This window comes from Suricata suricatta, chromosome 2 (genome assembly GCF_006229205.1).
Source record: "Suricata suricatta isolate VVHF042 chromosome 2, meerkat_22Aug2017_6uvM2_HiC, whole genome shotgun sequence".
Taxonomy (NCBI): Eukaryota; Metazoa; Chordata; class Mammalia; order Carnivora; family Herpestidae; genus Suricata; species Suricata suricatta.
Genome location: NC_043701.1, coordinates 146,679,960 through 146,702,811, shown reverse-complemented (window position 1 = coordinate 146,702,811; position 22,852 = coordinate 146,679,960). Strand labels below are relative to the sequence as shown.

The 22,852-nt window shown below is 47.2% G+C and overlaps 1 protein-coding gene across 1 annotated transcript; it reads left to right on the top strand.

Moving 5' to 3' along the window:
- The first annotated feature begins 1,941 nt into the window (after window positions 1–1,941).
- On the top strand, window positions 1,942–19,445 carry LOC115272974 (putative protein FRMPD2-like). Its single transcript, XM_029915830.1, has 6 exons — window positions 1,942–2,049; window positions 4,515–4,662; window positions 6,589–6,803; window positions 9,077–9,175; window positions 14,300–14,643; window positions 19,397–19,445. Exons 1-6 carry the CDS (start codon window positions 1,942–1,944, stop codon window positions 19,443–19,445), a joined length of 963 nt encoding a protein of 320 aa, XP_029771690.1.
- Window positions 19,446–22,852: the final 3,407 nt, after the last annotated feature.

The following is a 22,852-nucleotide window of genomic DNA, read 5'->3' as shown; positions in this document are numbered from 1 at the left end:
GGGCGGATTTAGGATGCTCAGGTACTCCAAGCAGCGCGGGTGGGATTGGGTGATGGGTCCCGACTCTGTGGTCATGCTGCACAGCAAGGAAAGGACAGCAGAGTGAGATTGCAGGGACATAAGCTGAAGGTGAGTGGCAGTGATCCAAGGTCACCCAGTGCAGCATCACAGTGAAGTTTGGTGCTTGCACTTCAAAGGATAGAACTGAGTCACCTTGGCCAGAGTGGCGTTTAGGATGGCGGGTTTGCACTGGCTTTTGAGCTCTAGCTGCAGATCCTGGGGGAGGGAGGGGGAAAAACTGCACAAAAATGATATACTCCCACTGATGGATACGTGCATGAAGAAATCAGAAGAAAAGATAAAGTTAGAGCTTTACCTAGACACCTGTAGGGTGGTCATGATCTATTGTCAAGTTAGAAAAAAAAAGTAAGCTATAGAGCATATAGAGCACTGTGTAGTTAATTCTAGGTTTGTACCTACAAATCCAAACTCAAGCATACAGAAGGTGCTGGGCCAGCCTTTGGGCCCGTGGCTGAATCCACGTATGCAGTTTGCTACTTACAGTGAGATGATGTGGTGTGTCCATGTGACTTGGATTTCTGAGCACCTGCCAGGGGCTAGTTCTGGGCTGGGTGTGGCACAGCTCCCTCATCCTGGCTGCATGGTTATACGCCCTTTGGACATCTAACCTTGCTGCACAGGGAATAATACAGTCTGGACAAACAAGTGAATATATAAGAGGTTGTCACATAGAGACAAAGTAATGGGATAGAGTGTCAGGCAGATCAGAGATTGGGGAGGCCCTTTCAGGAGAGGCAGACAGGTGGTGAATTTTTTATTGTGTTTTCCAGGGTGGCATTAACACAAGCGTGCTCTACGGGGGTATCTACGTGAAATCTGTCATTCCCGGAGGGCCAGCTGCCAAGGAAGGGCAGATCCTGCGGGGTAAGGGATGGAGTATGTTGGGAACTGCATTGTGTGGTGTGACGAGCCCTGGCCTGGGTGGGGCGGGGTACAGCCTCCAGGCCTCAGCCTCACTCCCACCCTACACTTGGTGCAAGTGACGGCCTCTCCAGGTCCTGTTTCCTAATCTGGGGAAAGGGCTGATTTAACCTGTCCCATCTCTGTGATAAGGTAACAAGGGCATCAGATGTTTGTAGTGGCATATTGGGAAGCGAAAGGTGGTTTGAAAATACTGAATACTGAAAACGAACCATGGACTGAAGGGGGAGGGGGAGGAAGGGAGGGGGTGATGGTCATGGAGGAGGGCACTTGTGGGGAGAAGCACTGGGTGTTATATGGAAACCAATTTGACAATAAACTATTAAAAAAAGAAAATATGAGATTTTAAATAAGCTCATTGCTGTTTGGCCTTCACGGGAGAAAGTAGCGCTGCTCACAGAGGACAGAGCATGCATCGGTGACCCCACTTTCATATCCAGAGAGGACACTGGCAAACCTCCTTTCTGCCCTTCCTCACGTTCACTGCTCTGAAGCAAGGAGGTGATTTCTATTGCTCTCCAAAATGGCTAGTTGAGCTAGAAAGGGCACCTTGGATCTTAGTTACCTCTAATGTCCCTAGAATTCCCATGTCTCTGGCATCAACCAGAGATTTCTGACCTGCTCTGAGATTAAAAAAAAAAATCCTGGCGATAAAAGTATAATCCCTAAGTGACTTGAAAATACTTTCCAACATGGTTTCAGAGGAAAACAGGAGGAAGGAGATGGTTCCACAGAGTTATTTCAACCTCTCTGTGAGCCAATAAGAGAAAGATGTCTGTATCATTGATCTATAAAGATGTCCAGGGAGGTGGTGGGCAGCCAGGACCCATCTGGGCTCCTAACAGCTCAGCTTCCTGCCCCTCCTTGAGGCTGCATGGAAGGGGGCTGGGCAGGGGCCTTTCAGAGGGGTCCTTTCTGCAGCCTCAGGAGCTCAGAGACATGGCATCTGTCCCCCTCCCAGGTGACCGGCTCCTGCAGGTGGATGGAGTGAGTCTGTGTGGCCTCACCCACAAGCAGGCTGTGCAGTGCCTCAAGGGTTCTGGGCAGGTGAGTGTACCATTATTGGGAGCTGTTCTTCCTTCCAGAGCTCTCCTGGACAACATCAGAAGCTGCAATTGCTCTGGGTGGGAGGCGGACAGGCAGGAAACAAAACAAGGCTTTCTTCTTGGTCTTTTTGTCTCTTTGACTTCTTCACTTTTCTATGGTGATGTGAAAGCCAGGAGGAAGCAGCCAGATACCCCAAGCAGAACACCTCCCCGCCCCTGCAAAGACCCTTGAAAAACTTGCTTTTCCCCTTGCTGAGATTCTGGAATCAGACAGCTGAACAGAGCTGATGTGCTGGAGCGATGTCTCGCCCCTCGCTCTGGCGGCTCCCTCACACTCTCTGCTCTAGCCTGAGCTGACCAAAGTTTCCATCTGCTCTCAGGCCCTGTCACCAGCTGGCCTTTGCACTTGCTGACACCATCTCCCCAGTTTGTGCTATTCCCATCACCCTGGGTAAATTCAGGCCATGGTGCCCTGGGATGCTTTTCACAGAGAAGTAGGAATTCAAGACACCCTGAGCCAAAGCCATGAACCCATTATTTTATGCAGTACCTGAATGGCATCTGGATGTTACCATGCTATGTTCAGTTCTCATCCTGAGGGTGGGAGCCTTTACATGCCTCAGTGTCCTTAGCCACAGAGCTGGCATTGCCCTCTAGGTAACTGGGGACTTGGCAGAGAGAGGAAGGACTCCTGTGGGCCCTTCTGGCAAACTGAGGGAGCAGAAGGGCCCCTGCTTGCGTCCTTTCCCAAAGCAGTTTTCTGATTTGTAGTGCAATTAGCTTATGCTGGTGACCTTGGTTGACCTAACCTGAGAACAGAGTCATAAGTTATTAGTTCTCTCCGTTAGACTTTTTCTAATGAACGTCATTAGAGAAGGTACTTCTTGCTTGCTGCTGACAGCTTGCTGGCAGTGATGACAGGTAGAAATTGTCACTCTGGGATCATGGGCTTGGCGATGAATTACAATGGCAGCAGAAGGATGGTAGCAGGGCCAAGTCACCTGAATGGCCTTTCTGAAAAGCATTCAGGTGATTTCCAGCCACTGGTTCCTGAAATACGCTTTGTGTGACAAGAGTAAAGAGTGTGTGGGGAGGAAGGATGGGAGATCAAACCAGAAAGAAAAGGGGAGTCCGGATTGGCATAGGTTGGGGGTACTTTGCTAGGGATTTGGACTCTAGGTGATGTGAAACATTGGAAACTGTTGATCAAGAGTGTTGCATGCTGCTGGTGGGAATGCAAACTGGTGCAGCCGCTCTGCAAAACAGGATGGAGGGTCCTCAAAAAATTAAAAATGGAACTACCCTATGACCCAACAATGGCACTACTAGGTATTTATCCAAGGGATACAGGTGTGCTGTTTCAAAGGGACACATGCACCCCACTGTTTATAGCAGCACTATCAACAATAGCTGAAGTATGGGAAGAGCCCAAATGTCCATCAACAGATGACTGGATAAAGAAGATGTGGTATATATCTATAATGGAGTATTCCTCAGCAATCAAAAAAGAATGAAATCTTGCCATTTGCAACTACATGGATGGAACTAGAGGGTATTATGCTAAGCAAAATTAGTCCGAGAAAGACAAATATCATATGACTTCACTCATGAGGACTTGAAGATATGAAACAGGTGAACATAAGGGAAGGGAAGTAAAAATAATATAAAATCATGGAGGAAGACAAAACATAAGAGACTCTTAAATATAGAGAACAAACAGAGGGTTGCTGGAGGTGTTGTGGAAGGAGGGAGGAGCTTATTGGGTGAGGGGCATTAAGGAATCTACTCCTGAAATCATTGTTGTACCATATGCTAACTAACTTGGATGTAAGTTAAAAAAAAAAAAAAAAGAGTGTTGCATGTTCAGTTTGTGTCTTAGATTAATCCACGGGTAGCCATGGGCAGAATGGACTGAGGAGGAGAAGATAGAGTCCAGGAAGCCAAGCTAGCTAGAGCTTTGCCAAGTCCAGCTGGGCATTGGCAGTAGGAGAGGGAATGGGGGAGGGGGAGCCCTGGGGGAGATGTTTCTGATGGTGAACAGGCAAGTCTTAAAAAGCAGATGAGCATTTGGAGGGCAGAGGGGGTAAGCTGGGTCACTGTACGTGTGGCCCCTAGGAGGTTAGTTGAGGGATGGTTCCATGTTCTGAGAAAGCAGATGCGGGGGGAGGAATGTTTTAGGCAGTACGGGGAGTAGGTAGTGAGGATGCGAGAGAGGAATAAGATGAATTTGGCCTTGAAAGCACTGAAATGGAGGTACATGTGTTACCTCCAGGAACACTGGTCTAACAGGCACTTGAAAATATGGCTCTGGATCCTAACAAGTAGGCTACACTGAAGATTTTAATTTGAGATTCAAATGAAGCTGCTAGTGGAAGTATCAGACAATTAAGAAGCAATGGCAGAGTGAAGAGAGTGCCTCCTGGTGGCTATATGAACTGTAAACTGAGTTTTCCACCCATCTTCTAGGTTGCAAGACTGGTCTTAGAGAGAAGAGGCCCCAGGACCACACAGCAGTGTCCGTCTATTAATGGCAGGATGGGAGATGGAGGCACGGCTGTTTCCTTGGCAACAGCCTTGCCTGGCAGGCCTGCGAGCTGTGTCTCAGTGACAGATGGTGAGAGAAGAGAGAATTGAGTGTTACTATTGTCCTGTCATCCCGTGCTGCCTTTGAATTCTCAACTCAAAAGGGAAAGCAGGAAGGCTTCCTCTGGGTTCTCCAAAGCCACTGGCCGGCTTTCGGATGTGGTCAAGGCCAATCTAATGGAATACATTCCTGGAAAAAAATTACATTATCCTCAAATGATTGCTAGGCATAATTCTCCCCAATCTTTCCGTGGTTTCTTGATCAGCTGCCTGAGTGCTTATGAATAAATATGTAGGAATGAAATTGGAATGAAAGGGTCATGCATTGCCTGACCAAATCTCCACATTCCAGCCAAGATATTTGTAACAAAAGATCTGGGGAATGAAGAGGCAGGCCAGGAGAGGAAGGTGTTCAGAAATCTAGCCTTGCTATTAGAATTTAAAACACTAAACCTCATCAGTTTGAAGGGACGTCATTGCGTATCTTCTGAGGGGTGGCCTCTCGGCACTTCCCTGGAATTTTGTTTTCTGCTAGGAAAACGTGTATTTCTTTTGTATTTCATGATTTGGAGCTTAGCCATTTTTCAATGCCTTTATATTTTCCGGAAGGTGTAAGTCAGGTTGAATGCAAGGTAGCCATAGTGAGTGATGGGGCTGGGTGGAGGGGGAGACATGTGCATAAGATGAGTCTGTTTCCTTTTTCATTGCCCCTCTGCTCATTCCAGTGAGGCCCTTTGATAAACTATCAGATGAGGGGAGGAGCCTAATGGTAGCGATGGTGAAGTTGGTCGTACAATACACCTGAACCTGAAAGCTTTAGATGCTTTCATTTTTGCCCCAAATTAAGATTTATGAGCCAGTGTGCTGTCCTTCTATTGACTGATTGCCAACTGAGTTGAAGGCAGACTAGGAGAGACCCAGAGGCCTCTTTGCTGTTAGATTTGGGAGGTTCCTGGGGCTGTGTCCATTTGGTGCCCAGAGGCAGCTGTTTTGTTTTGTGGTCCATCCACATGGGTAAAGAAACCAGCAGCTAAAAAATTTCCATAGAGTTTATTGTAATTTTCTCCATGGTCTAATCAAAATTTTGCTTAAAGTATACTAAAAGTGATCGAGGTTTTCAGGAGTAATGGGAGTATATATGATGCATGTTTTACTAAAAGATATGGGCATATTGTGTCTGTCTATAAGCTATATCTTCACCTATAAACTTGGTTGATAATCTAAAATTGGTTTGTCCAATATGGTAGCTACTTGCCACATGTGGCTATTTGATTCCTTGAAATAGAGCCAGTCCAAATTGATAAAATACATATTCAATTTTTGAAGACTTAGTTCAAAGGAGGATGCAAAATATCCCATTAATTTTTTATATTGATTATATGTTAAAATGATAATATTGTAGATATATTGGGTTAAGTACACTATAAGATTAAATTTATTTTTACCTGTTTCTTCTTACTTGTTTTTAAGTTTATTTACTTTGAGAAAGAGAGGGAGAGTGAGTGTAAGTGGGGGAGGGAAAAAGAGAGAGGTAGAGGAGGGACAGAGAGAGAAAGGCAGAGTCTTAGGCAGGCTCTGTCTGCACTGTTCATGCAGACCCCAATGCAGGGCTTGAACTCATGAACCATGGATCATGACCTGAACTGAAATCAAGAGTTAGACACTTAAGGGCCTGAGCCACCCGGGCACCCGATCATACTTTTTAAAATGTAGTTCTTTGAGAACTGAAGTTGCATACTTGGTTTGTGATTCGCATTTGCAACACACCTTGTTTCCATTGGACAGCACTGATTTAATGGATCTGAATATAATGGACTATGTCATAAAAATTAGCAAAATGCAGTCTTTCTGTGTAACGCAGAAATAAATCACCTACTTGACAGTTTGCATGATAAGGCCGGTCACATTCATTCATTATCTGCTGACAGATTCATCTTGCTCATGTCCTACAATACAGGTCCTAAGTTTGAAGTCACTCTGAAAAAGAATGCCAGTGGCTTGGGGTTCAGCTTCATGCAGATGGAGAGAGAGAGCTGCAGTCATCTCAAGAATGATCTTGTGAGAATTAAGAGGCTCTTCCCAGGGCAGCCGGCGGAGGAGAACGGGGCCATTGCAGTTGGTGACATTATCCTGGCGGTGAACGGACGGCCCACAGAAGGCCTCGTCTTCCAGGTAGGAGACCAATTGGCCCTGTGTGCACACTGACACTACCCATGTTTCTTTCAGGCTCACCTACCATAAGGAATACTCTGGGTTCTTGAAAATCACGCTTGGAGCCTGGATCATATGAAGAGAACAATTGGTGGAACATTCTCACATTTAATTTTCTGTCTCAGTTCTTAAATATCTGACCTTGAGTATGCCTTGCTTTTAATGACATTTATAATGAAACTGAAGATAAAACCCTGGCTCTGTGCTGGCTAAAGCACACCTAAAATTCCAGAAGGTGGACATATGGGCTTAAGAGACTACGGTGGGTCCTCTTCTGCCCTCCTTCCCATTTCTTTTTTAAATTTACAGCTTTTAATGTGTAGTGTTGCATTGGTTGTCTTGTATATGATCAAAAATGTAATTAAAAGATGAGTGAGTGAAGAGTGGACACTTCTCAATGCTTACAGCACAAAATCTCACTGAAATATTATGCGTATCAGTCAGGGTCCTGGCTGGGAATTGAATCATTTAAGGAGAGTTTAATAAAGGTGTGAGCTGGTGTTGAGCAGCTCAAGGGAGACTATAGAGCCCTGGGGCTGGGAACAATGGGTGCACCCCTCAAGTCCAAAGGCATGTGGGAAGGAGCGTTTATACAACCCCCGGAAACTGAGGGGGCTGGTGAAGTGGATGTGATGACATGAGCTGTGCTATTAGCTGACAGTCCCAGACATTCTGCACAACCCCGGGGTGGAGGGAGGGGGGGAGGAACGCAGAAAAACAAATACCCACCTCCTTTCTCTACCGTCTCTGATCCCGCCCATGCTCCCATTGGCTGAGCCCAACAGGAAGCACCTCCCTCTCTTCTGTCTCTAATCCCCACCATGCTCCATTGGCTGAGCCCAACAGGAAGCCTCTTTGCAGTCTGCATACATAGGCCCACCTCCAGAGCACAGAGCAAGGTAGACAGTGACCCTGAACCGGGTGGTGAGGGGTGGAGAATCCTCAGGACAGCATATATTAGGGTGGTGATACCTTCATCTATCTAGTGTGTGAGCCAACTGTTTTCTGAGAACCAGTGCTGGGTCAGCAGCAGCTCTCTGAGGAACTAAAGACACAGAGGCGGGCAGTTCATGTGGTCTCAGAGCTTGCAGTGGGGTGGACAAACAGGAAAACAGAACTGACTGTGGAAAACAAGTGTCATGCTAGACAAAACTGCTTGCCCCAGGGGACTGGGGAGGGAAGAAACACGTTCTGTGGCAGTCCATTGCTGCCAAGGGGAAGGGGGTATTAAGTGGAGTCCAGATTAGCGGTTCTCAAGAGGGGATGATACTACCTTTCAGGGGCCACTTGGCAAAATTCGGATACATTTGTGGCTGTCACAGCTGGCGGGTGCCACTGGCATCTAGTGGGCAGGGACCAGAGATGGTGCCCACCATCTTAAGATAACAGCCCCGCAACAGGGTTATTCAGCCTAACATGTCAGTAATGCCGAGAGATTGAGAAATGCTGGCCTAGATAGGAAACAGGAGCTGTCAGGGCACCCTGGGCTCTGAGAGAGTGGGTTGGAGGGACAGGCTCAGCACAGTGGGAGCTTTGGATATGGGGGGCAGAGGGGCCATGTGGGAGAGAGAGAGAGTGGGGAGGAGAAGCAGGTAAGAACCGGTCTTGCGCGCTGTGCTGCAGAGCTGGTCGAGTGTGAGATGAGCCAGAGGGGCAGCTCAGCAGGAGAAGGACCTGGTTATGTCTGCGTTTTGGGAAGAGCACTCTTGAACAATGTGGAGGAAGGGAGGTGGGTGACACTGGAGGAGGCAGGGAGCAGAGGGAGGGCACTGCAATTTCACAGGTGAGAGGTTCTGAATGTTGAGCTGAGCAGTGGAGGAAAGCTTGGGGCCAAGGGGCAAGCCTTAGAGATTGGGGCGGTGGAGCGTACATGACTGATGGCCCCTCAGACGAGGGGGTGTGGAGAGGAAAGGGAGGTCGAGATGATGTTTGTTTGAGTCATTCTCTCAGTGAAGAAAAGGCATCAGTACTGGCAGGTGCTGTCGTGAAGAGACCCTGGGCAGACCCTGGGTACTTCTAGCCCAGCACATGTGCATGGCCTTCATGGGAACATCAGGCCAGTGGCTTTGGCTTCCCTCCCTTTAGGAAGTCAGGCCCAGGGCAGTGTTCTCCAGAATTCTCTGGAGCCAAGAAACACAACAAGGGGACAGTGCCAAAGAGATAGTGGGGAGCACAAAGGAGATGTCACAGCCATACCACTCCCACATCTAACCACGGACTTCGGCTTCTCGTAGGAGGTGCTCCATTTACTGCGAGGCGCATCACAGGAAGTCACGCTCCTACTTTGCCGACCCCCTCCAGGAGCACTGCCTGAGATAGACCAGGGATGGCAGGTAAGATGCCAGGGGTACCCTCTGCTGCCTTCAAGCACCCCTTTTCTTGTCTGGTGGGTCTTGAGAAACCCAACTTTCTTTTAGGTAGGGTTCAATGCCATTTTCTTCTACTGGGGCAGGAAGATAGCTGACCTCCAAACCTCAGTCTGTGAGAAGGCCATGAGATTCTCTCACTTCTCCTTGCCCTTGCTACTCTGCCTCTCCAATGTTTGGGTCTTCCTGTAGAGAGTATGTGTTTAGATCTTGTCTGTAAATCTTCTAGAGCCAGGGCCTCTGGAAGCCATTGCATCAGAGAGTGGAAACCAGGGACAAGGGGAATAAATACAAAACCAGACTGAGGGGAGGTAAGAATTTCCATCTTGAGGAATGAAACAGGAGAGCAAGATGTATGTCTACCCTCCTAAAGCATGAGTAAGCCATGTATGGTCTAGTGCAAAGAAGAGGCATTGAAATCAGGAAAATTCAGAATTCTGGCTTCGATACCTATATTAGGTTCTCCAGAGAAATAGAATCTACAGAGTATGTATGTGTATGTGGGTGGGGGGTTAGGGCATGGGCTCATGTGGTTGTGGGGGCTGGCCAGATTGAATTCTGCAGAATAGACTAAGGAGGAGTTGGTGTTGTAGCATGTGTCCCAGGGCAGACTGGAGGCAGAATTCCTTCTTTCTTGGGGATCTCAATCTTTTTTTCCTGAGGCCCTCAACTGATTGAATGGGGCTGTAAAGTAATCTGCTTTACTCAAAATCTGCTGATTTAAATGCAAATCGCATCTAAAAATTGCCTTCCCAGAAACATCCAGACTAGTGTTTGACTATGTACCTTGGTGCTGTGGCCTAGCCAAGCTGACAGATAAAATGGATCATCACAATGCCACCTGTTGGGTCCCCAGGGCACAGAGTCTGCAGCGAGATTTGAGTGCAGGAGGTTTATGGGGCCAGCTCTTGGAACACTCCCTGTGAGGGGGAGGGAGCAAGGGCTGGGCGGTAAGGGAAGATACTGCATGCAGCTGCATTGGGGGCCTCTGTTCATGCCACAGGGAGCTTTGGAGCTGGGATGGCCCCTCAGAGCTGTCTTGAATTGGGGCAACAGAGCCTGTGCTTTGCCTTTTGTATCAACCGGCACTGGACAGGGGCTGCCCTGGGGGGGAACCTGACTTTGGCTGAGACAGCTCCCTTGAGTTGAGCATGGTTCCTGTGGAGGGGCTAGCTGTGAGCTGTCTGAAACTAGCATTTCCAGTAGCTGGGAGATGAGGGCTTCGTCCTGGAGTGGGATCTGCGTGGGTACCCTGCAGTCACCTGCACCTGTTCTGCCACTTGCTGGCTACACAGACCTTGAGCAATTGCCTGACTTCTCCAGGCTTCATGATTCCCTATTTATTAAGACATGGATAAAATCCATCACTTATCACTGGGGTGACAGTCACTAGAGACATCACAGGGGACTTGGGGACCCAGATACTTTAGATTCTTGGACTTCAAGAGGTCATTTGATATAGACTCTGGTGAGAAAATTGCCTGGGAAAGGAAATCAGAAAGCTGCCAGTGTGGAAAAGAAGGTAGACATAGCAGTTGTGTTGAGCAACTGACCAGGGTGTGAAGGTCAAGCTTCACATGCACAAAGATCACGTTACAGGGCTTATGTCTTGTGTTTTTGTTGAGGTATCTAGGAAATGCCAAGAAAAAATGGTCCTTCTGTTCCATTCACCTACGAGGGCCCAGAAAAGTCAAGTGCGAGGGCTTGGAGTGAGGTATGGTGGGCAAGCTTTCTCTCTCCTCAGACTTGAGGGCCAAGTGGAAGAGGAATTTTCATTCATTCATGTGGTTTCAAGGTCAGAGAGAAGACCAATCCAGGGAGCATTTAGTTCACAACTAGAATAAAGTAGTCATGGAAAGGGGGCAGCCATACAAAATCTGGAGTGAGGTCCATCCAAGCAGAAGTGATAGCAAGCATGAAGGCTCCAAGACAGGAATGAACCTGGATGTTTGAGAGACAAAATAATAACAGATGTGCCTGGACTGCAGTTAATGAAGGGAAATGTGGAAGGGGAGAAGCTAGAGAGGGATTCAGGGGCCATGTCATGTAGGGCCTTGTAGGTCTCAGCCCTCTTGGCCAAGATGCATCCTGCAATGGGAGGCCTTGGGACTGGGAGTGGGAAGAGCTAGGCAGGAGCATACCCTCGTCTGGAGATGGACTGGAGCTCATAAGCCCTCAGTCATTCAAATAAGATATTGCAGCTTAGACTCAGGTGGTAGCCAAATAGTTGATATAAATGGGTGTGCGATACATCTGGGAGGTAGAGTACAAAGGATTACTTTTGGCTTAGATGTGGTCACATAGAAAGAGAGCAAAGTTTGCCTTGGACAACTGGTTCAATGATGATACTACTTGCCAAGACAGGCTGTGTTTGCAGAATGCAGTTTAAAGTACATGGCACAGAAGTGGTAGTTCTTGGTAGTGAGTAAAACTGAAATCCTATGGAACAGTCAGGGGAGATGTCAATTAGGCAGTTGACTGAGGAGACCTGGTGTGATGTCAGGGCTGGAAAAGGTGGATTTGGGAATTGTCAGCAAATAATGTTATTTGAAGCCATGACATGGATGAGATCACCTGGGGGAAGAGTCCAGAGAAGTAAGCCGTGGGATCTCTCCCAACACTGAAAGTCTGATTCAAAGAAATGAGACAGCAGGAGCACCAGGTGGCTCAGGCCATGTATGTGTTGGACTCCTGGTTTTGGTCAGGTCATGATGTCATAGTTTGTGAGTTTGAACCCCGCAATGGGCTCCATGGTGATGGTGTGGACACTGCTTCAAATTCTCTGCCTCCTTCTCTCTCTTCTCTTTCCCCACTTGCATGGTCTCTCTCTAAAATTAAATAAATAAGCTTAAAAAAAATAAATGAGACAGTAGAAGCGTAGGGGCCTGAGGGTGGTGAGAAAACCAGGCAAGGGTAGAGTCCAGAGGAAACCTCACATTCAAGTAGAGTAAGTAAAGACAGGATTGTCTTTTGGCTTCCGAAAGACATAGGTCACTGGAGATCTTGATCAGAGTTCCTTCAGTTGAATGATGGAGGCAGAGGCCTGGGTGGAGTGGGTGCAAGAAGCAGGGAGGCACACACAGAAATAGTGAGTTCAGGCACGCATTTGAGAAGCAGAGAAATGAGCGGCCTGGGAGTTGGAGGAGGTTAGGACAGGGATGCAGGCTGGTTGGTAGATTGCTGTGGGGAGGTGAAGGATTCTTATCTGAATGTGCCCATTTTTACTATGAAGTGAGAGGCAAGGTCAGGGGAGTGGTTGAGGAGAGAAATGAGAAATCGTGTAGAGGGTAGGGAGAATAGGAAACTGACTTCACAAAGGAAGTAGAGAATGATTATCTAGCAGTCTTGAGTGCCCACTGGACACCTGTGCTCACAGGCTTGGCATTCGTCAGTGGCTCAGAAGCAGACATAAAGACCACATAGAACATCACTAGGAAATGGAATTACAATATGGCACCTAAATATAACACAGAATGGAGGCAAAAATGAAGGCACATAACACAGAATGGGAGCTCGGCGTTTTCTTTATTTTTAAGGGAGTGTTTATGGGACAGAACCATGGAATCTTAGCAGAGGAAGAGGGTGGTGTTGGTGGGGAAGTGGTGGTGATAACGTACTATTGACTGGAAGCCTTGAGGAGGCTGAAGGATTGCTATAGAGTGAGTCCTGGGGATGTTGAGTTGGTGGGAGAGGAATGGTTGAAAATGAGATTTTGGAGGTCTCTTGATGAGCATGAGAGAAAATAGAAAGGCTTTTACTATTTATTTCTTATCTCATCCACTTCAAGTTCTAATTTTTGGTATATCCTTTATAATGTACATCGTGTATCAGTAGAGTAATGAGAATTTATGATTTATAATTAAATAAAAGTGTACCTTTGGAAGCATATCCCCCTCTCATCTGGGGGACTGGCCAGTCCGCAAGGCTAGGAGACCAGTGGCGTGGGGGACAGTGTAACTGTCTCTGTCACAGGTGAGGGCAGGGACGGGAGTCCAGCCCTGTCCTGCTCTAAGGTCTGTGTGCTCTGTTGCATCAGGGGTGTAGATCATGGGAGGGAAGTGCTGAAAGACAATTTTTCAGGAAAAGGTAAAATCATGACTCTCACATAGATATAAAAATGAATCCATGTTAAAGATTTATCTAACTCATTCAATGAGGGAATGGGGCAGATGTTTGAAAAAGATTTCAAGGAAAAACACATTTTTTATACAGAGTTATGAAATAGCTCAAAGTGAAAAATACGGTACAATCAGATAACCCAGAAGGTTGTATTATATACAATGCATGGTTTCCATCGACATACAGATTTTTTCCTTCTTTAGAAAGTTGAATAGTGGGGGCGCCTGGGTGGCTCAGTCGGTTAAACGTCTGGCTTCAGCTCAGATCGTGGTCTCACGGTTTTTGGGTTTGAGCCCTGCAATGGGTTCTGTGCTGACAGCTAGCTCAGGGCCTGGAGCCTGCTTCGGATTCTGTCTCCCTCTCTCTCTGACCCTCCCCTGCTCGCGCTGTCTCTCTCTTTCTCTCTCTCAAAAGTAAATAAACATTAAACAAATTTAAAATAAGTAAATAAAAAGAAAGTTGATCCGTGTTAGTGAGCCACAGTGTGTCATCAAAATTCAGAACGGAAAAGGCCCAACAGGGAGGTCAGCAGTTGAGGGCAATCAAGGAATGTTTGGAGAAGCGAGTGGGGGACCTGGGGAAGGGACTCAGGGCGGGAAGGGAGATGAGGCTGTGAAAAGGAGCCATTGTGGTCGAGGACAGATATAGACAAGAGTTTACAAAACTCATTTCTTATGGAAAGTGGGAAAAAGGGTCAATGTTATTTGTTCCCATGTTTTTTAAGTTTTCAAAATATTAAAAAACAATGCTTACATTTATCAAGGGCTTCCAATGGCCCAAGCTAAGGGGTTTAGAGATGGTTACTTTTCTGGGCTCCTGATAGAGGGAGACTGACACAGAGCCCATCGCTTAGCTGCTTTGCCTTACAATCACATGAAAAAAAAAAACCCAGTTATTTTTAAAAGAAGCCCTTTTTAGACTTTGCTTAGTGCTCACCATTGATCCAATAACCCTTAGCATTTCTTTTAATAGACAACCGTGCTCTCGGCAGACAAAGAATTCACCAGGACAACCTGCACTGACTCTGAGCAGAGCCCCAGTCTGGATCAAGAGGATGGGCGGAGGGACAGTGCCTCCCCCGACGAAGGGGAAAGCCTGGGTCCCAGGCCAGAGTCCTTCCAAAAGGCCACCGGCGAGGCACAATGGGACCAGGATGTAGAGAGACCCTGGGCCACTTCCTTGATGCGTCCTCAGGATTTCCCCCCTCATTTATGCAGACCTCACCAAGAAATGGATGCCTCAACCTTGGTCACCTCTTTGGAAAGGGATATGAGGCAAAACTGCTATTCGGTTTGTGATATCAGGGGGCTTGAAAGGTAAGAATCACAGTGTTTGCCGGCACTTTGCAAATGGTATGCATTTCCTTGCTAGCAATTACAATCAAGCAGTTAATAGCTGTGTGCAGATGCTTCCTGGGCCCTGCACTCTTCTAGACGTTTGGAGGGGAGGTGGGAAAAAAAAGGATCATAAGGTCTGGAGTGGCTGCAGCCACAGTTAGTGAGCTTTTGGGAAAGCTCCCCTCACCCACTGGTCCTCCAGTACCCTTGGAGCCTGTGGATGGCAGGCCTTCGAGGTTTTCCTAGCACACAAACCTTTGTGCTGCATTCCGCATGGCCTTTTAAAGCACTGTGGTAAGAAAGAAACCCCTGATATGCGTCACTGTTTTTTATTGTTGACGTTATACTTTACAGTCAACCAGCTTAAAAAAAAATCTGTCTTCAAACACCGAACTGAAAAGTTCATTTTCATAGCCATTTATTTTTAAGTTTGTTTATTTATTTTGAGAGACGGGGGTGGGAGGGGCAGAGAGAGAGGGAGGAAGAGAATCCCAAGCAGGCTCCGCACCATCAGCACAAAGCCTAAGGTGGGGTTCGAACCCACGAACCATGAGATCACAACCTGAGCTGAAGTCAAGAATCTGATACTTAACCAACTGAGCCACCCAGGCACCCCAATTATAGCCATTTTTAACTCAGGCTTCATTTCATGCCCATACCCCCCTCCCCCAAGTATTTCAAGTTTTCCACCCTGTTCTTATAAAAAACATTGTCTCTGATTCCATTTGACAGTATTTATCACATGTAGTCAAGGTGCAGAGGAGCCGGTTAGGAAAAGAGAGACAGTACAAATACTGGAAAAGGGTGAGATACTGCTTCAAGGCATGTGCTAGCTGGATGCATGGGCACAAAGCAGGCAAATAATGAAGAACGGCTGTTTCTGTCTGAGGGTATATAAACTCAATGCTACGAAATGGCCCTTTTTTGGTTGATCATCCCAGAAGACCAACTAGGGCAGATCTGCAGGGCCTGATAGGTGACATGAAGCATGAAGCAGCAGATGGAATGAATGCAGTTCGGCAGAGTGAGAGCTGTGACTCGCAGGAGCCCAGCATGTGTTTCCCAAAAGCATTCAGACAAAATTTTTATAAGAAGACTGCACCTGCCAAATAAAAACCAACTAGTGTGCCAAGTAGGACAGAGTGGGCAAGCACATTCACCAGTGGAATTCATTTGCATTGTCTGAAAATGCATAAATACAAGCGTATTTATAGTTTCTTACCATTGAGTTCTAGGCAGTTATATACTTGATCACCTGATAAAGGAAATAATCTATAGAGGTTTATCCAGTGTGATCTTATAGAAAATATAAAAGGAACTGTACTTCCTTATAGGCGTGAGACTACTGTTTTGGATTTTGAAAAGTTTTACTGCCAGAGAGTTTGGGGTGATGGATAGAAATGCTGGGCATTGGATTATAAGGTGACTCTGGGTTTAGGTAGAACACTGGAATTTAGCTTGCCATGTGCTTATAATCTGATACACTTATCAGCCGTTAATAATTGGCTTGTTTTTACTAATTGTTAATTTGGTCACTGTTTCATTCGTGGAATCACAGAATCTGGGGGTTTTTCAATATAAAAATGATCCAATCCAATAATATCCAAAAATGATCATATCCCATGCTGAAATCTGTTGGTAATATCCGTGCAGTAGGGGGTCTACTTTGCTTGAAGACCTCCAGGGATGCAGAACTCGCTACCTCTTAAAGTGGCCCATTTTACCACCATGTGGTTTTTGATCAGAAAGCACTTCCCTATATTAAAGTGAAATCTGCCTTTTTCTATCTTCTACTTATATGTAGATGCCTGTTTCCTCCTATCTTTTTTGTCACTATTTTTTTGCAAGAAATATCACATTATATTATTTTTCTGAATCAAATTAAATCTGGCTTAGTGTTCCTACTTGAAAGGGTATACTCGATGTCCAAAATATGCCTTCTTTGGAGGGGGTTGCCCTCTCCTAGAGTTACACAAGAATCCTGAGGGCCTTTGCAGAACGTTCTGGTAGAGCTTCTGATACTCAGCTGTTCTTGGTGCCCCATGCTTGTTGCCCACGCCGATTTGGTCCACGGAGCCACAAGTGAGCAGCCTTACCATTTCTCTGTCCTGGCTCCTTCCATGGCCGACACCTCCCTTTTGCACTTGACCTTCCCTATGGTGGCTCCGGTAAGGACAGTACTCTGCCTCCTCACATTACCTTCCTTCACTTCTACCACGTTTTCTTCCCCCTACTCAGGAACCTTTCTCTGTCTCTGAAGGAAGGGCTCAAACCATGTTAGCTTCTCAACAGAATGTTGGCTTATTCTAGATGTGTACATAGTGACTGTCTCCTATGGGAAGAAAAGCATGGCACATGCCCATCTGTCTCTGAACACATTCCGTCAGTTCCGGGTGGGATCATGGCTCCTTGCAGACTCCTTTTAGCAATATCTGTTCAAGGGAGCCGTCCCAGTCTCTTTGCTTCTGATATCTGTGTGTCAAGCTCTCTGTGCAGTTTAGAACAAAAAGAGCAGGGACTTCTTGATCGGATAGCCTTGGCTTCAGCTGTACCCCGTCCTGAGAGTCCTGAGAGTGCCTGGAGCATTGACTCCTGGGAGCTTGAGACTTCTCGAATGTAAACAAAGACCCCAACTGCTCCATAGGGCACCTTGCAGGTCAAAAGAAGTAACACACGCAGAGTGTTATCACAGCGCCTGGCTCACAGCAGGAACTTAACAAAAGTCAGTTTCTTTCTCTTTCTTGAATTATTTCCAGCTAAAGAACAGGTCCTGTCAACTGAAGTTCCCAGGAAACTGCCAGAATTGACCATCTACCAGGTGGCTACTTCTTAAAGCCAGGTGGCTGTGGGCACCCCAGCAAGCCCAGAGTACTCATAGAGAAGATGAGCTTTACTTGTCCTTCCTTCCGTTTTCTTTTCTCTTACAATTGGATATGTACCATATTGCAGCAGATCTTTAGAAATCATGTTAATAAAGCAGTACAGTATATTCCCACGGAGGAGGGTTAGAATCGTGTGCCTGCTGGAAGGACCGCTTGGCACTTGGCTAGAGTTGCATCTTATGCAAAGTTCATTTCTAAAGTTAGGGCATAATGCAAAAATCACATCAAGTCACATCACTTTGGAAGGCGTGATGTTATTTGTTCCCCTGGTTGGGGGACAGATCACTTTTGCTTTGGTTGAACACCAGGTGAAGGGCCTTGCCATCTGCCAAATGCTTATCTTTAAATGCTAGACTCAGAAGAATGAATGAGGATGTGAGATTCAAGGCTCCCACTTGTGTTCCCTCTGGGGCTTATGCTGATGGAGTGGAAAGCAGGTCATTGCAGGCTGTATAAGGTTATTTCTCTCTCTGTCACTTGCCTTGCACATATAGTTAAATTCAAGTAATTAAAAAGCATATAGTTTCAGCAAGTATCATTTAGTGAAAGTGATGCTATAAGTCTTCATGGTCATTAGGAACGCAAAATGAAACCAGAGTCCTTGAAATGAACCTAAAGTTGCTATAGACCTTCTGGGGAGGGCACTGTTCCTGGAACAGCAAAGGATGATGAGGAGGCTAAAGGTCTAACTCAGCTGTGGCTCCATGCCGGCAGTGACCTCAGAGGAGCTGGCCCAGGCACAAGGCTGCCAGGTGAGGGGGGCGGGCTGTCAGTCCGATGGGAGGGTGCGGGGAGCCCCAGGGAAGGCGGAGGATACCTGAGAGCAGCAGGTGAGGCAGGTGCCTGGCCAGGAGCAGCGGTAGTCTGAGAGCAGAGCTGGGGCAGGCTGGGGCCTGGCGCCACCATCAGCAGGCTTCTCTCTGCACACTTCCAGACTCCCAGGGGATCCCCCTGCTTCCCACCAGACCACACGTAGCCAGGCACACCACTCCCAGTAACTCCCAAATACTGACCTTCAGTTCAGGATTGTCATGTCCACCTGACTTCCCTACTTGAGTGTCCTAGAGACATGCCTTCGGGGCCACCAAGCCCTCTCCGCACACTCTGACCCCCTCACCTCTTGCAAGGAGCTTACTAGAAAGATTGGAGGAAGATGGTGGCCAGAGGTAAGGGGTGAACTGTCAGGCACTGCAGTGGCCCGTGGGCACGTGTTGCCACCTGCTTGTCTTCTGCCTGGAGGGAGGGGGGAAGAGAGGGGGCAGGTTCTTGCTGGGGACAGGGTGAGGTGGGCTGTGGGGTGGACAACAGGCCAGATTTCCCGTTCTCTGATGAAACTTCCACAGTGTCCCCTTCCGTGTTTATAAAAAAAAAAATATGCGTTTTCTGCACAATTTGGTCAAGTGCTTTAAGGTTTTAAACCAATTTTCCCTCAAAGTGCTTAGCGATTTTAAACTATTGCTTTCTTAAAGCGCGTGTTCCCCTTTATTCCCGGTAGCATCCAGTCTCCTTTCGTGCACACGAATGTGCATATATTTACATGAAACACACATTTGCATATACGCTGTAGGCCTCCTGAGCAGAAAGAATGCCTTTTTGACATTCTTTTCCCAACTCAGGTTGGGACCAACACGCCACTTCTCCCAGGGAGGAGGACAGACTGTTTGGGGGCTATTGGGAGGCACCAGAGCTGAGTTTACAAGAGAGAGGTATTTCGAGAAAGGGAAGGGAGGGCTGGGGACATGTAATAAAGCCAGCCCTTTGCTTTGGGTGTGAGGAAGGAGGCTGATACATGAGGATTTGCGTGTTTGGTGAAAAGCTTAATCTGTGCTTTTTTTTTTTTTTTATTTAAGATTTTCCTGCTCACCCTCTCTAACTAGGCTTTCGACAGATGTTTTCTGAGCACATTCTCTGCATGTTTGAAGCGCTGTATTAAATGCTCTGCTGTCTGTATGGACTGCTTTTTCTAATCAGAAGGCGTGTGTGGGGACCTTCGGGCAGCCCCTGGAAGGCTGATTCTTCACGTTGTGTCTTCATCTTCACCGCCAGCCAACGCGCCTCACTCACTGTTCATCTGTCTCCTGTGTCGCACGGGGAGGCAATGTCACTCCAGCTGGCTGCCTCTCCAAACAGGCACTTTCTCAGTGCTCAGAAAAGGACTCGATGCTTGCACAGGGTGCTTTGAAGGTCACCTGCTTGAGTTGTTCCCAGCCTCTGGCTTTGGCCCTGTCCCTCTAATCCCTCTGTCAAAACGGCGATCCTAGTCATAGTGATAACAGCCTCTCCCATTTACGGAGGACTCACCCTGTACCAGGAGCCATGGACAGATGTACCAGAATTCTGTAATCTAAGCATCACAGAAATCCTATAAATTTCTCTACCTTTCCACTTTTCAGATGAGAAAACCAAGGTCCCAGAGAAGTTAATAAGCTTTTTTGAGAACTAAAGTCACAGCCTAGAGCTGAGGCATAGCTCTATTTTTGATACTGCGTCCTCTGGCAAGTCCCCCATGGTCTCCTGGGCTCAGTAAGGAGCTCCCCCTGCTCCCATAATGCTCTGTGCTGCCTCTCCTATAGCACTTTCTTCCTGGATTGTAACATTTGTTCACCACTAACTCTTCCCATTAAATCAGGGGGTCCTCAGGCACAGGGGCCATACTTGGTCCACTGTTCAGAAGAGTCTCTGGCAGGAGGTATTTGGACCTTGGCTGGCTCTCTTATGATGTATTTTGATGAGCATCCTGAAAGCAAGGAAAGGTAGGGAGAGGGATTTGTTATTAATGCTGGAAGACACATGGGTTTCTGTTTTCTAGTCCTGAATTGGACAGGGATGATGAGGAAGGAGACATGTGCCATCTACCCCAAACCACTTCTCCCACTGCGGAAAATGGAGCCTATCTTACCATCATCTCTACGTGGGAAGGCCGGCTACCCTGTGAAGAATGTTTGGAGGCAGATTCAGGGACCATTCCTTTGCCACAGTTCTGTTCTTGGAGTGTCCTCTCTGAGTCTTTGCCTGTCGAAGAGGCCCAAGAGAGTGAGAGTGAATGGGAAGACCTGGAGGAGGCCGTGGACTTGGAAGATGGCACCCTCAGGTGGGTGTCACTCTGGGCGGACTGAAACTGGGCTCAGTGTTTCAGTCCACTTTGGCTGGGTGAGGGTCCATGGGCGTCACCTCATTCTCCTTGCATCCCCGTCACACCTCGTCACGGCATTCACCATGGCCCAGGTTCCATAACAACACCTTATAAGATAGGGCCACTGCTATTCCCATTTTACAGGTGATGCACTTGGGACTTTCCCAGGGTCACACTGTGGGTAAGTGATGGAGTCAGAATTCATCCCAGCTCTCCTACTCCATGGACCACATGTTTGGGGCCTTCTCTGGTGCCATCTACATGTGGCCCAATGCCCTGTCTCTCTTTCAGAAAGGTGGCTTGTGAAGAGCTGATCCCTCTTTTGTGTGCTCCCACCTGCCCTCGGGCTACATAGCTTTCAGAGAAGAGCCTTGGTGCCCTGTAGTGAAGCCCTTCCCAACGGCTCCTGTGGCTCACAGTGAGCTCTTTCCTGATTGAGGAAGTCAATCCATTAACTGAAGATGCCACCAGAAGTTGGGATTGGGTCAGAGAGCTGGGGGCAGACTGTACCGATGAAGACAAGAGAAGAGTAAGTGTGACAAAAATTGATCGACTAGGAGCAGAGCGAGTTAAACTGCTCTGGTAAACCCACCCAACGTTCTGTTAAAGTGCCTGTAACATATGTTGTTCCAGTATTTTTATCATTTATTTATTTATCTAAAAAAATTTAAAATGTTTCTTTAAACAAACATTTTAAAAAGAGAGAGAGAGAGGGAGGGGCAGAGAAAGAGAGGGAGACAGAGAATCAGAAGCAGGCTGAGTGCTATCAGCAAAAAGCTCCATGTGGGGCCCGAACTCGCGAACCGTGACATCCTGACCTGAGCCAAAGTTGGATGCTCAACCGACTGAGCCATCCAGGTGCCCCTTGTTCTTTAAAAATTTTCTTTAAGGTTTATTTATTTTTGAGAGAGAGAGAGTGTGTGCACACTAGCAGGGTAGGGGCAGAGAGAGAGGGAGACAGAATGGTTCCATTATTTTAAAAATGTTAAATGTTCAAGAAACTTTCATATAAACACATTTTTAAGGCACCTTGAAGCTTTCCAAGGCATCGGCTCATGAAGCTTTGGGTGAAACTGAGACAGTCTTGTTCTCTTTCAACCCATTGTGTTGTAGCTACATTTTCACTATAAATGATTGACCTGGATGTCTTAGAGGAGAGTGGCAGGCGAGCTAATAAGGTGGATGGGTATTTGAAATTCAAATATGCCAAAAGGACTGGTTCTTTTCTGAAATAGGAAGCAACAAGTTAATAGAGGGGATGACATGGAGGCTTTGAAGACCGTGCCTGCCATTCATGGGGAAGTTGGACACTGACAGCTTTGGGGATGATGCAATGATGGAATCACCCACGTGTGGAGCAGACAGGGCGTGGCTTATATGTGGAGGGAAATCTTTCCAGAGTGGGCTCCTCAGGGCTGGGGAGCTAAGAGAAGATGGGGTAAGCAATGCTTTGGGGACCCACAGGGAAACAACTAAGCACCCCAAGTGTCAGTACTTATGAAGTATCCAAGGAGACCTGCTGTTCCCCCAAGGATGGGAGCAGAGAGCAGAGAAGTGACAATAAGGCTTTTCAGTTGGAGAGTCTCAGCCTCCAAGCCTGCTTTCATCACCTACCAGCTGGGTGACCTGCAGCCGCTGGCTTTTAAACTATCTAAGACTCAGATGACTACCAAATGGAGATAGAAAAAGCCACCTCATTCTATAAGAGAGGTCAATGCGTGTCAAGGGTTTAGCACACTGGCTGGTGAGTAGTAATGACTCAGTGTTAGTGCATTTTAGTCATAAATCATAAAGGAGGCTATCTCTCCAGTGAGATAGTGCAACCTTATGAACGCATTCAATCCTGTTTTGTTTTGTTTTGTTTTGTTTTCGTGTAGACAAGGGAACTGGGCAACTTTGTCAGACTTGCACTCTTCTAACATCAGGGGTGGGGAAAAGTACTGGTCCGTGGTAAGGGTGTCAGAGTCTCAGTGGACTGAATAGCCCTTAGCTATGGACAGTGGCTTGCGATGTCATTAGGCCTCAGCCCACCAAGGTCACTTTTCCCGCCGTGCTGACTGAAGGCAGGCCTGCAGGAGAGTGCTCCGGTGAGTTGTAGCTGGGGCTCCTCAGAGCAGCCCGCAGATGTGCTTCACGGCATCTGTGCATCTCTACCGTTAAGATATTGACTTGC